This window comes from Biomphalaria glabrata, chromosome 8 (assembly GCF_947242115.1).
Source record: "Biomphalaria glabrata chromosome 8, xgBioGlab47.1, whole genome shotgun sequence".
NCBI classification, from domain to species: domain Eukaryota; kingdom Metazoa; phylum Mollusca; class Gastropoda; family Planorbidae; genus Biomphalaria; species Biomphalaria glabrata.
The window spans coordinates 17447782-17462522 of record NC_074718.1 but is presented as its reverse complement, the minus strand read 5'-3'; the positions used below and the strand labels follow the sequence as shown (position 1 = coordinate 17462522).

General features: G+C 31.4%; 1 protein-coding gene across 9 annotated transcripts in view; it reads left to right on the top strand.

Annotated features, from left to right (window-relative positions):
- Window positions 1-1042: 1042 nt before the first annotated feature.
- LOC106053209 (zinc finger protein OZF-like) overlaps window positions 1043-14741 on the top strand; it is a 36354-nt gene continuing 22655 nt past the window's right edge. The window contains exons 1-5 of one of the 9 annotated variants that reach the window (XM_056038098.1): window positions 1043-1189; window positions 6992-7121; window positions 7909-8037; window positions 10267-10428; window positions 13785-14685. In XM_056038098.1, coding sequence (XP_055894073.1) covers window positions 6999-7121; window positions 7909-8037; window positions 10267-10428; window positions 13785-13847 — 477 coding nt within the window. In that variant the 5' untranslated portion in view covers window positions 1043-1189; window positions 6992-6998 and the 3' untranslated portion in view covers window positions 13848-14685. Of the gene's footprint in view, window positions 1190-1289; window positions 1446-1487; window positions 2585-2622; window positions 2912-3725; window positions 3814-6991; window positions 7122-7908; window positions 8038-10266; window positions 14686-14741 lie in introns of those variants that run through there. The other 8 variants (XM_056038095.1, XM_056038099.1, XM_056038090.1 and 5 more) reach the window with 8 other exon arrangements.

Here is a 14741-nt window from a genome sequence, read left to right as displayed (position 1 = left end):
GGCAGTCGAAAGACGCACCGAGTAAAACCCATGTTTTTTTTTTTTTTGGGGGGGGGGGGGGAGTTAGTACTGAACACGGCTTTACATTCCGTTTCTACATTAACGTCTGTTTTGTCTACAATGAGCAAATATATTTGTAATGAATTAGATATCATTGTAACATATACATATATGTTAAGGCTACTACATTATAGAAGTTTTGTAAAGGCTGGTTAGGAAATGTGAAAATGTATAAGTTGTGGAAAGTAGATATGTAGATTTTGCACAGTGTATATTTTATTTTGTTTTGATTTTGTTTGATTATAATTATTCTATTAAAATTACATTTGTAAGAAAATTATCGAAACTGTGTGGTAGAAAAACATAAAAAAAGAAACGTCAAGACTAGAATGATACTAAGAAGTAAATAGGCATTCGGTTTGAATCTATGGTATTAAGAGTGTACTGAGTTAGTTATATGCCGAGTCGTGTTGTTGAGGGTAGAATATGCATGGAGCAAGATAGACTTGGTTTGTTTGCTCATAATTACAGTTATTATTGTGATGAATTTAATTGTTATTTAACGTGTTACGTGTCATTGTAAGTGTAAATGTGGAATGGTGCGAATGCGTGTTGAAAGGGGAAGAGAACAAAATGGAGGAATAGAAACTAAATAGTGTTTATAGTGTTCATGAAGATTAAATTAATTTTAAACTATGACGTTGACGTTTTCTGTGTTGAAATATTGTTAAAAGAGTCTCTTCATATAACAAAATGTAACACACCCCCTTGCCAAAAATCCTGCGGACGCGAATGAGTACACTATAATATAGCGAAGAATAGCCTACAGTGATTTTAACAGAAACATTTTTACAAGGCTAATTCAGACAAAGACACACATTTGATATTTATTAAGGGAAATAAATCTTGCAGTACTGATAGATATGGCTATAAAAATTAAGTTCTTCCCCTTTAATAAGATTTTATTCATGATTTTATTATTATTTTTTTTTTTTTTTTTAATTTTCGAAATTGAGAGTTACTCCCTCTTGGAACATTAAAAAAAAAAACAATTAAAAAATCAATTTATTGTCAATACTATTAGATAAATTATTATTAGATAGATACAGATCTAGATCTAGATTATAATTATAGATCTATGAATATCGTGTTTCTGAGTTATTATCATCCTTATCATCTATTAAAAAAAGTAAAGATCTATTTTTCTAGATCTATTCTATAGTTATAGAATATTATAGACATGACATAGACTATGTCACTATCACTATGTCATAGTCGACATAGACATAGAGTTCATAGACATAGATTGTAGATCTAGGTCTAGCTAGAATGATAGATCTAGATTCTAGAGATATAGTATAGTATAGATCTATATAGAGTCTAGATAGTTTTATTAATTAATAATTTTAAATTTATTAATTAGGATCTTCTACTCTAGACTAATAGTAAGTAGATCTAATAATAATCTAATAGAATCTAGATCTAGTAATAGTAATTAGACTTAAGAGTTAGAGTAGTTTATGCTATTCGGACACCTATAGGCCCAAATTTGAAAGTTTGACTTTGACAGCGCATTATTTTACAATGGTTTGACATAGAAAAGAAAATGACGTATCAAAATCTTCTTTAGTTAAAGGAGAATAAGGATGACTACTTATATTTGTTCCCCAAACCTATATTTGTTATCAATTTAAGGTCAAAGAGGCCGTGTGTTTTCATTTAATTCGGACACATTTGACCCACATTATTTGATTCCGGACACCATAATTTATTTCGGACAGTCTCTATATTTAGGCATCAATAAACTCAGATTTTAATTCTATATTAACATTAACTAAATTTTAAGATCCCCAGGCATAGCCCCTTACATGAAATCATTACGATGTTTTCAAACTATGCATAAATACGAACTGAATCCTCTATATTCTCTCTATATAAATCTAGATCTAGATCTATCTAGTAGGTCTAGATCTAAGCATTTAACTTCATTCAATATACCAAGCTCAGTCCAAACATTTGCCCATTTATTCTCTATTAAAAAAAAACATCAACAAACGAACAAATATAATATAAGATAATTTTTATTGATGTCCAAAACTGGCTGTCCAAAATAAATTTTGGTAAGAAAATCGTAATTTAATTCAGACACCGTATTAATTTTTTTTTGGTATGGAATTAGAAAACTTGGCTTATGAATCAAATAAATTAGCTTCAAAAACAGAATAAATATTGCCGGGCTCATTAGTATAGACTTAGCCAATCAAAAAATATAGTCTTAACTCTAGGAAGAGGTAAAGTCATCCGGGTAACATAGGAAAAAACAACAACCTGACTAACAAATTTGAAATTCGTTTTTCTTACATAAAAAGATAGCTAAATGGAAGGAAATTGGGTTAGAATCATTGGGAAAATGGACAAGCACATTATACAGCGCGCTAGTTTTATAATACATATTAAAATAATTATTTAATGACCACAAAAAATAGCGAATGTCCGAATTCATGTAATGTCCGAAATAAATAAACTACTATAAATAGTAATAACTTACCTTTAAACTTTAACTTTACTTATACTACTGTAATAGGTTTAAAAGTTTAAATAATACTTTAAATGGTTTAATTATCTTCTGGCCTTACTGGCTAGATTAGATTATTTTGATTGTTCATCGTTTACAATTACATTCGATAGTTGAAACTAGATCTATGTCTATACTATTATTACTTAATCTAGATCTAGGTCTAGATCTCTCTAGTCCTAGTAATAGATTATTCTAGAGTCTAGAAATCTAGATCTAGATGTTAATGTAACATTATAATAATAATTATACAATACTAGATCTAGTAATAGTCCTCAGAGTCAGATGTCTCATACCCACTCATGTCATGTAGATTAACAATTGTAGATAGTAGAGGTATAATATATATACTATAATAGCTAGATTGCCTTGATTGATCTATAAATATAAATAATTTAAATAATTAGTAGATCTAGAATTCTAAAATCTAATCTACTTTATTATCTAGATAATCTAGATCTTTAATCTATATTCTATATAGATTTACTTCATTCAGTGGCATAGCTAGCAATGTACGGGTGGTGCGAACTTCCCGGGGCATTAAGTGGTGGGGGCATATCAAATTGAGGACAAAAGTTCTCAGCAAAACTAACATTGTAATTACATTTAAATTATAAATTTAAAAAAAAAATATTTATTTGTTTTGGTAATTTGTTATGCCTGATATTTAAAAAAAAATTAAATTAAATTAAATGAATCAAATTTTACCAGACTTGTTTAAATCTAGGAGGGCAATGCACTTTTACACTTTTTTAAGCCTTACACGATGTTACTTCATTTTCAATGTACTGGTTATGGACAAGTTTACCATGGTGTTTTTTTTTATTACTAAATATCAATGGTCCAATCTCTTTTGTGGACCAGTGGGGGGAGGGGGTATCTTGGAGAAAGTTTTCCAACTACTCAGTAACCACAACCCTGCTAGAGTCAGGATTTGAACTCAAGCCCCATTGTAAGGTGGCCAAGCCGTAACTAAGCAGTTTTAGCCTCTCAGCCACACATCACTTGCTTAGAGGGAATTTGAAGTTTGTCTGTGACTAGGTAACAATAATGACAGCAAGGCTCAAGATTTAATAATAAGCAAGAGGGAAAAATGTGGATAGATAATCTGTAGAGAATCTTGGACATCATCCATTTTCTCTTAAAGCAGAACCTGGCACTCTGTGGGCATCACGAGCATGTTGAAGAATTGGCAGTACAAAATCAAAGAAATATTCTGGAGTGAAATAACTATCCAAGTACGATCCATTCTTGAGAGACCGAATACATACATGTCCCAACACAATAAAAACAAATTATTGTACATAAGTGCTCAGGAAAAAAAAAAGTAGAAGAAACAAATATTTCTAGATTATTTTCCACAATACACTTAACATCTAAAATCTGGTTCAAAATTTTATGATACATTGTCATGCAGAGCCTCAAAGACGTATTAAAGTAAAGTAAAGTAAAGTTTCCCCTTTCAGACCTTGCAATCTATGGGGCAGATGATGTTAAGGTCATCTGTTTCTGTGGCCAACGGTTAACAAGCAGGTTGTCATGTGGCCAGCACAACGACCTCTACTTTCCCCATTTAAAGTCAGGTACCCATAAGAGTTGGGTGGATCCAGGAGTGCCCTAAAAACCCGAAATGCATAGTCCCAGTCTTCACCGACATTCGAACCCAGGACTCCAGTTTCGGAAGCACTTAACCACTTAGCCACCGTGCCCCCCTGAAGACGTATTGGCCACAAGAAAAAGATAGGTTCATGAAATAAAAAACCCATAAGAACAATGTCATGATAAATATGAATTATAGTCATCTTTATTGAACCCTCAGATGGAAATCAATCTCAATGATTCTCCCAGCGACATAGACAAATAAGAATTTTGTCTGTGGTCTTTAATAATTGTCACAGTTTCACCACAAGTCTCCAAAATTCCAAAATCAAGAATCTATTACAGTTTAAAAAAAAAAAATGTCATTCCCTGAATATGGCCATCATGATTCGCATATTTTTTTTACTATTGATTTTAAGTGCGGCTACATGCAATCAAATTTTTTTTCTAAAATTACTTTGATGAAGAAATTTTTACAATCAACAATGACAAATTTACAACTACCGGTAACTAATTTGGCAAAGTTGTCTATTGAACAAGACCATGTGGAAAAAGAAGATTTCAATAAAATTATCAATAGTTTGCCGGCAAGAAAGCACCTGAGATTCACTTATATACATATATATATTTTTTTTGTAAAATCAACTTTTTTTTGGGTGAAATAGCAATGCTTATATTAAATTCATATGTTTTTTTTTTTTGTTTTTTTTTTTTTGGGGGGGGGGGAAGTTATTACAGAACACTGCTTTACATTCCGTTTCTACATTAACGTCTGTTTTGTCTACACTGAACAAATATATTTGTAATGAATTAGATATCACTTTATTTCGAAATTTGAAACTTTTCGCTGTTTTAAAACTTTTTTGTATGGCATCATGAGGAACTGCTGCACAGGACATCAAATACCCTAGCTACGCTACTGATATATTTATATTAATTCATGATTTTTTCTAGATCTCTAGATTAGTTCTAGATCTAGGAATATTCTAGATTCTAAGTCTAGATAAGTTAAATCTAATTTTTCTAATAATCTAGATATAGACTCTAATAGTTATATAGATCTAGACTATTCTAGATTATTCTAGATCTATAATCTATTATTACTATGGTTATATAACTATAAGAATGCAAGAGATTGCTTGGCATAGGATTCTGCTCCAAACCCAACTAGGGGAGCTTACAGCACTTCCCAGATCCATTAGCATCATCATATTTTTTTCCCTGCTATGGTTGAGAAACACTTTATTAAATTCACACATTGCACACACATATATGTCTATATAAATATATATATATCAAAGGTTCTAGATCCACTCCTTTTGAAGAATGTTATATGCAAGTAGCAGTGCTCTGTCTAGCTACTACCTATAGGCTATAGTGTAATGTATGTTTTGTGATCTAGAGTCTGTTGAGAATTGAGAATTATTCTTAACATATTTCCTGGATAACTGATCAGGCTAATTGTTCTATAGTTTTGGCATTTTCTCAGGTTTCTTTTTCTTGGGCATTGGAATTTATATAATTAATGATTGGGTCCATTCATTTTGGGCATATTTTTTTGTCCCTTATTTTCTGGCAGATAGTCCTAAAACATTTAGTTATATGTGACCTGCTGCATTTAAAAGTTCTGATAGTATGTTATCAATTATAGTGCACTGGTTACTGATCCATTATTATTATATTATAGCTTTTTTTTATATAGCGCTACTTTCATGCTTATAGCATGCTCAGAGCGCTTTGGTCCAATCTCATTTGTGGACCAGTGAGGAGTATCTAGGAGTTGGTTTTCCGTGCTGCCTTTAGGCGCTCAGTAAACACAACTCTGCCTGAGTCAGGTGTCGAACCTCGAGCCCCTTTCTAGGTAGCCAAGACAAGCCAAGTTCAAGTGCACTTAGCCTCTGGACCATGCTTCCCATCCATATTTCTTTTGTAAACTTCATTTTTATTCATATTTCTTTTGTTGGTTGAATTGTATTCTGCCAGCAAGAGATTAACCTTGTTCTCTTTTAGTTCCCTTCTTGCCTCACATAAATAAAGAATGTCATTTGTGACCCATGGCTTAATTTTCCTTTGCTTTAGGCCTATAATCTTGGAGGCTGACTCATTATAGTATATCCATAAAATGGTAATTGAGTCAATGTCCTCTTGTATAAAGTTGAGTGCTATTAATTTCCCTCCCATTGTAAAACTGATGCCTTGTGCAAATGACTATCCTTACGTAGACCATCTAGAAATGTCCATGGTCATACTTCCACTACATCTTTGGGTCTTTGAAATTTTCATTGTTGTATTTAATGCTAGGATTTGTAGGCTTGCAAATCTTTTTTTAAATTTAAATTTCACAGTCAATAAGACACCATTTCATAATTTTAGCTTTTTTTTACGCTTGAGTTAAACCTCAAAGAAAACAGGATTTAGTGACTCAGTTGATCTAGGCGTGTGCTTTATCTGGTTGTTTTCCGCATAGTTTGTGTGTAAATAAATTGTTAACTACTGTGATTTTATAGCTTCTTTTAAATTCCAAGAGTCTTATTCCTCTATCATTGGTTTCTACTAATAAAAATGCCCTGTGTTTCTAAAATTCATCATTTCCTATCCTATCGATGGAGATGTTTACTTTTTTTTTTCTAAAGAAACAATTATATTGTAGTTGCTTACGCACACAGTTTTATTGGTGTGATATATATATATATATATCCAGACATATATGTGTTGTCTGGTGTCATATCTATGTTAAATGACATTCAAAGTTTTTATATAGAACTTAAATTCTGTTAAAAATACTCTTAAAGAATTAATTCACTTAATATCAAATAGGGATGACATGGAACAAAACATGAATGAATGCAGAAATGTCATTAAAATTGAGAAGATAGATTGGTCAGATACTCCAGAAAACAGCTTTACTGGCCAAACTTGTAAATTAACTTTTGTAGAACAGGCACAGGTAAGATACATTTTTACTTGTTTATTATTTTTATTATTATTATTACATTATTATAATGTCATATAATGATCATCTAAATAATCTAATTGTTTTGTAAAGGGTCAATCTCTTATTACGAAAAAAAATCATTTCCGAAAAGAAAAAAAGTTGATGTTTCCATGCAATATGTGTCATATTGCAGCTCATGGGATAATATGAAAAACTACTTATTAATTGTTGTTTTAAATTATGTTCCACTTATATGCATACTAAATAGATTTTTTCTCTTTAAAAAAAAAGTATACATTTGTTTTGCAAATTTATGTAGTAGTTAGTTTGAAAGATCTTACTAAACTTAGCAATACAATTGTGAAAAAAATAATTTTGACAAAAAATGTAAAACTGTTAGCATAAATGTGTTAAAAATATGATAAATAGTCATCTCCCTTACTAAATAGCCTTCCATGTTTGTTACTAGTTGTAAAAATGGTGTATTTTTATGAAAATAGTTGATTTTAAAAATTAAATATTTCGCTTTCAGAAAAGAAAAAAAATAGCCATTGCATCAGAACTTTGAAAGGTCTAAAATATCCTGATGTTGGATTTTCAAAATCTTTTCTAGTTTACGAGATCTAAACAGAATGGATGGACGGACAGAAGGATAGACAGACCACACAAAACTAATAGAATCTATTCCCCTTTTGGGGGCTGCTAAAAACCACTTTTTCACTTACAAATTAAAAGCCCCTAATATTTTGTATGAATATCATTCAAGATTTTATGCTAGAAACCACATTTTATTTTGAAGGAATCTGACGAACCAAACATGGATGACTTGGCTCAGGACTTGACCAATGATCTAAAAAATATTATAAAAATTGAAAAGATGGAATCCTCTTCATATTCAGAGACCCAAGAAATTGAAGAAGAGACGCAGGTAAGACAATTGTAATGTAATACTTAGGAATATTTTTGTATTACATTTTTTTGCATTGGAATTAGATTAATATGTACCCTATATAAATAAGTTGATTTTTTCCCTTTGTTGAATAAATCATATTGTAATAGACTAAAACAACATGAGCTTTAATAAACACAATGATTTTATTAGTCTCTATTTATGTTCTTTGTGTGATAAACAACTTGAGATAGATTAATGTAAAAAATAAATTATAAGTACAAGAAATAGTAATGGTAACTGACTAGCAATGTAGCTTAACTGTTAATTAGAATTTCTCTACTATTTAGTTACTAACTCAGTTGCTTACTCAAAACTATCTTTATACTGATTGAATACTCTTACAGAAAACTTGACTGGCTCACTTGAGTAGTGACTGGCTTGTAACTGACTGAATAACCTTAGACAAGGTTGGCTGAGTTAACTCCAACTTATGATGGCTGTGAATAATTCACTAAATAGCCAGTTATATTGGGGCTCTCTTATTATGTCACAACTTAGAAGTGACAGTTTACTTTGTTTTCTTTTTCTCCAGAAATTGGTGACCGGTCATTTCATCCCTGGTCACTTCATCCCCAGTCTTTTCATTCCCAGTTATTTCATCCTCGGTTACTTCATCCCCCGCCCGGTCATTTCATCCCCCAATCATTTCATCCCCAATTAAATATTTTTCTTTTTCATTGTTTAATTGTGCTGTTAAGACTTTGACTTTTAAGTCCTCATTTCATCTAATATATGATGAGGATGAGGTTGCGTGTCAATGTGTTATGCGCCAGGAGGCCCATTGACTCCGACTTCAGCCTGCTTTTCTTTCTGGGTATGCTCCCATAGCCTTTGATCATCCAAGATCATCTGCAAAGCAGCAGGTGTTTATTTTCGGAGTTTTCTCTCCTAGATGAACTGCTATCCCTAGCTAACGGGTTTCATCTACCCGGGTTTAGAGTTAGAGCGCCCTATACTCGCTTTTTGCAATCATTTCCCTGGATTTCTGAGATGTTTTTAGTAAATATTCTAACCACTGGAATACTTCACCTCATCCTCCATGACTGCAAACCAGTTGGTCCGCGGCTGTTTATTTGCTATTCACAGCTAACCCTTATATCTAAGGGTCTTTCCCCTATCCGCCACCTGGGGACGCACTTGGTAGAAGGTGGTAGCTCCCCCAAATGCCGACCACGTCCTCCAAAACTGCTCTCTCTACCAAGAGGCCCGTATAAGACATTGGCCCCAAATCACCCCAATAGAAAGAAAACTATATGGAGAGCTCCCTGATTTGGAAACCACTGCGCAGTTCATCTCATGTATTGGTCTAGTCATATGAACACTCCAACATAACAATGAGAACGATGAAGAAGAAGAAGAATCTAATATATAAATATGATTATGTAGAATATATAAATATGATTATGTAGAATATATAAATATGATTATGTAGAATGCTTTTTGACACTTTTTGACATGTAACTAATGCATTTATAGTGTTTCCTCTTCCACTTTGCATTCTTGATGAGAACTCTTATATTATATATCTGGGTGTGTACTTAGCTATAGCGCTTCTATTGGATGTGGGGGATGTAATATTAGAATATTATCCTGCCCATGACATAATGATGAAAGGCCAAGGTTTGCTGGAAGAAGTGAAAATCATTTGAGAGATAGAAGTGAGATTAGAATAATTATGACCATGCCGCTGATAACTTATCATCAAAGGCCAAGGTGTGGTGCAAGTAGTGGAAATCTTTTCAGAGATAGAAGCGATTAGAATAATTATGACTGTTCCGCTGATAACTTATCATCAAAGGCCAAGGTGTGGTGGAAGTATGACCATGAACATTTCTAGATTGTCTACGTATGGATATTCAGTTGCACAAGGCATTAGTTTTACAGGCTAGCGCAGGCACTGAAGAACGTCCAAGGAAGAAATATGCAACACTAGCAAAGAGAATAACAAATTTGTTCAGCAATATGAATTGATGGATCGTCTTCTGTACTCACAATCGATAGCCCAACTATCTTATTGGTGTAGATCAGCGGTTCTCAACATTTTATGCTCGGCGACCCTTTTTACAATCCCCCATTTAGCCGCGACCCCTCCCCCACCGCACACACACAGCAATAGAAGAATTGACAATAACAATCCTGTTTTTCAATGGTCTTTGGCGACCCCTGGCAAATTTTTATATTTTATTTATTTATTTTATCTTACAGGAAAAAATGGTGAATCAGAATCAAGAAATGACTTTAAACCAAGATTTGTATGCTACAAACACTCCTCACAAAGATGAGAATGATGTAAACTTAAAAGATGAGGAACAATTTTTTTCTTTGAGGAATAGAACCCAGAGAAATAAAAAATCTGACCAATCTCATGTAGGTACACAAACATCCTCTACTCTATCAAAAGTAAAAAAAAAAGTGGTGAGTCAATCAAGAAGGAAGTCAGTTCAATGCAAAATTTGTCAGAAAGTGTTCAATCGGTCCTCTTACCTAAAAAATCATGAGAAAATACATACTGGTATAAAGCCATATAAATGTTTAGTTTGTCAGAAAGAATTCATTCAGCTCACTCAATTTAAAAATCATAAGCTAACACATTCTGATGTAAAGCCATTTAAATGTAAAATTTGTCAGAAAGAATTTGACTACTCTTCTAGCTTAAAATGGCATGAGAAAAGACATGATGGGGTAAAATATACTTGTGAAATTTGTCAGAAAGAATTTACTTATCCCTCTAACTTAATAGCTCATAAAAAAAAACATTCTGATAATATGCCATTTAAATGTAAAATTTGTCTGAAAGAGTTTTATCTGTCCTATTACTTAGAAAAACATGAGCGAATACATTCTGGTATAAAGCCATTCAAATGTAAAATTTGTCAAAAAGAATTCACTGAGTCCTGTAATTTAAAAAACCATTTAGTAATACATTCTGATGAAAAGAAATTTCAGTGTGAAATTTGTCTGAAAAAATTCAATCATCTTTGCAACTTAAAGTGCCATAGGCTAATACATACTGGTGAAAGGCCTTTTAAATGTCAAATTTGTCAAGGTGATTTTACTCGGCTCGCTCACTTAAAACGACATGAGAAAATACATTCTGGTAAAAATAAAGTGTGACATTAAAATATTTGTTCTCTAAATTGTTTTTAGAATACCTTCTGGCACATCATTGTGCCATTAAACTATTTAAATATTTATGGATCATGCTTTCTTTAAATTATTGGGATTTAAAAAAAAAAAATATATGATTGTTTACTTTGGTAAAACATAATTTAATGTTATATAGCATTGACTTAATAAAATTCTGAAGTTTCAAGAAACTATATAATATATTTATGTGTGGATTAAAAGTGGGTATAGTGTTAATACTAATAAGCATCACAACACCAGTCTGGTATGCATACAGTATTATATGACCATGCAGTTATATATTAGAAAAAGTTAACACAATCTACTAGCTTTAATCATTATCATATGATTCATTATTGGGGAATTGTTTTAATGTTACCTCTGTCAGTCTTTAAGCTTTAAATACCATAAGATTATTCTGCATAAAAAGCTAGATGCGTCCCAAAATGCAATTGTGCTTATTTTTTAAAATTATTTTTCTTTCTTTGTGGACCAAAAAAAAAAAAGGCAGTTTCACAAAGATAATTATTTACATGCTTAAAATGAAAGAAGAGAAATGAAATTCATTTAGATAAATTTTAATGTAATAGCTTTTGTCATATTTTCACTTAAGATTTAATTACAAACATTGTTGTTTAAAATGAACTCCATTTTAATAATATGAACAAGAAGACAAACAGAAGACTTCCATCACACTAATAACATACCCTATAGGCCTACTTGAGACAAACACCTGAACATGCTCAACAAGGGAGACTGCATCAAGAAAAGAAAACATGACATCATCCTCAGTCTGGAGTCAAATATATATTTCCACATTGAGGTTGTTCTAATGTTATAGACATAAATACACACATATGAAACAGCTTTAATAATTTTTTTTTACATTTAGATTTAAAAAAAAAAAGGTTCTTTAATTAAAGGAAAATGTTTTCTTTGTCCAATTAACATTGACAAGAATGACATTAACATTAATGCTTTTTTTAAAGAACATAATCTCCTTCATATAGCATACAGTGCGGTTATTGTTCTCTTAATAACTAATGAATGTTAGATTTTAAAAAAATGGATTCTATTGTGGCAGAGAATAAAGCTGTGTATACTCAAATGTTATTTTTGTGCTTTAATAGAATTAGTCAGAGTTACAGTAGAACCATGGCATTCATTTGTTAAAGAGCAGAACAGCTATAACAATTAACATTATTTCTTCTTCCATAAAATCAAACTTATTAGTTCTGTAATAAGTCAAGTAAAGTTCCCCTTTCAGACCAAAGTTTTATTACTAACATTAGGCCTATCAAAAGTGGCAGAGTTAGTTTAATTTTATGAGTTTATAATTTGCACATTTGTGAAAGTCTAATCCATTTTTGATTGAATAGATTAGTTGGAATGTAGGAGAGAGAATGACAGAAAGCATGTAATAGCCCAGACAGTCAGAAGATACTGTGTAATATTATAATAATAATAATAATAATAATAATCTTTATTATCTGTAAGGAAATTTGTCTTACAATTTGTGCATTACACCAAACAAAAAAAATTTTAACTATAAGAAACCAAAGTGTACATTCACACCAGACTCACTCATAATTTACATGTGACAAAGTTTATACCAGATTGTTCTTATTTAATGATTTGATTGCCAGGGGAACAAAAGAGTGTTTGTGTCTGTTTGTCTTTGCTATCGGTGTCTTGTATCTCTTTTGTGATGGTAAAATCACAAAATCCTGACACAAAGAGTGATTCTTTATTTCGAGGATCTTGTTAGCTTTTTTATAGATGTTTGTCTCAAACAACTGCCCAAATGGGGTTTGTTTTTTGCCAATGATTTTGCCAGCAGCATTTAGGATTCTATTGTGGCAGAGAATAAAGCTGTGTATACTCAAATGTTATTTTTGTGCTTTAATAGAATTAGTCAGAGTTACAGTAGAACCATGGCATTCATTTGTGAAAGAGCAGAACAGCTATAACAATTAACATTATTTCTTCTTCCATAAAATCAAACTTATTAGTTCTGTAATAAGTCAAGTAAAGTTCCCCTTTCAGACCTTGTGATCTATAGGGCAGATGATTTAAAGGTCATCTGTTTCTGTGGCCTATGGTTAACGAGGGTGTCCTGTGGCCAGCACAATCACCAACTGCCTTTACTTTTCCCCAACTAATGTCAGGTACCCATTAGAGCTGGGTGGACTCAGAGGTGCCCAAAAGATCCCAAAATTAAAAATCTCAAACCCAGGACCCCAGGTTCAGAAGCCAAGCACTTTACTGCTCAGCCAACAATATACTTCAACTGTCAAATTTCTAAGTAAATCGTTAAATTTGTTTTCGAGATCAGTATATTCTTATAATAATTAAATTACCAAAAAATTTTTTCTTTTGTTAAAAAGAGAAATCTGAAGATTTAATTTTTTCCTATGAAGTGTTAAAAAATAAAAAATCATGTTTCTTTCTGATAGTGTTATGGTGTTTAATGTAGGCCTAATATAGATGAGAAAGCATTGTAGTTTGCAATAATTTAAGTTACTCATTAAAAGAAATGGTTTGCCACTTTTGCATTTTTAAGAATTAACGTATTTATGTTTTATTTTTTTCATCAGGTTCTTCATTTTATAAAATGTCATTGTTTTAGTTTTCATTGTCATGTTTTAAAAAAGTGTTAAAGAAATTACATTTACTGACGGACAATTTTTTTTTAAATAAAGGGATTATTATTAAATATATCAATTAGCATATTGAAAAGTAACAATTTAATTGATTGGCGCTAGCTGTTCTCATAGACATGATATTATTTTTAAAACAATTTGTAGTGTCAAATTGTATTACAGTTGATAAATAATGGTTTCATGTTAAATGCCTCTTTTTATTAATCTAACATTACTTTAAGAGACAACAGGTTGACACAGCACTGACACTGCATTCTATAAATCATGGCTAGGAAGTAACTTAACATTTTGGTAGAAATAGTATACATTTTACTTTCACTACATGTTTTGCAGCATATCAGAAGCAATTATGTTTTATTGATCTAAATATTGATTGAAATGTTTAGTAGTAGTATCATTGTGTTTTGTTTTGTTTCATTGTAAAACACGTTTTCCCTTGCTCTAATATGATAAATATAACACAAACAAAATGCACATAGCATTATATGGAAATAATTTAATCACTTGTACATTGGTAACTCCGGTCAGTTCTGCCAATCTGGTAAAGAATGGTTTTTACAAATTAACGTACATTTTATTTTCTAAATGTATGTATATTTTCTGTATTTATGTAGGCCTACCGGAGTAAGTATTTGTATTTGCTGCAACTGTATAACATTTTAGGAAACATTTTTATTACCGTTCCGTACTACTGGAACTTTACTTTTCAATTTGAAAAATACTTATTGCTATTAGAAACGAATTATTATTGTTGTATATTTGTCTCATCAGTGTTCACACTCGATATTTAATAACAGTTCCATATTGTGAATTACAATAAAATATGTATGCAGGACTTTTGTTTGCGTTATTAATTGATTGTTGAACTAATTATCGTTAACTTTGTATGTC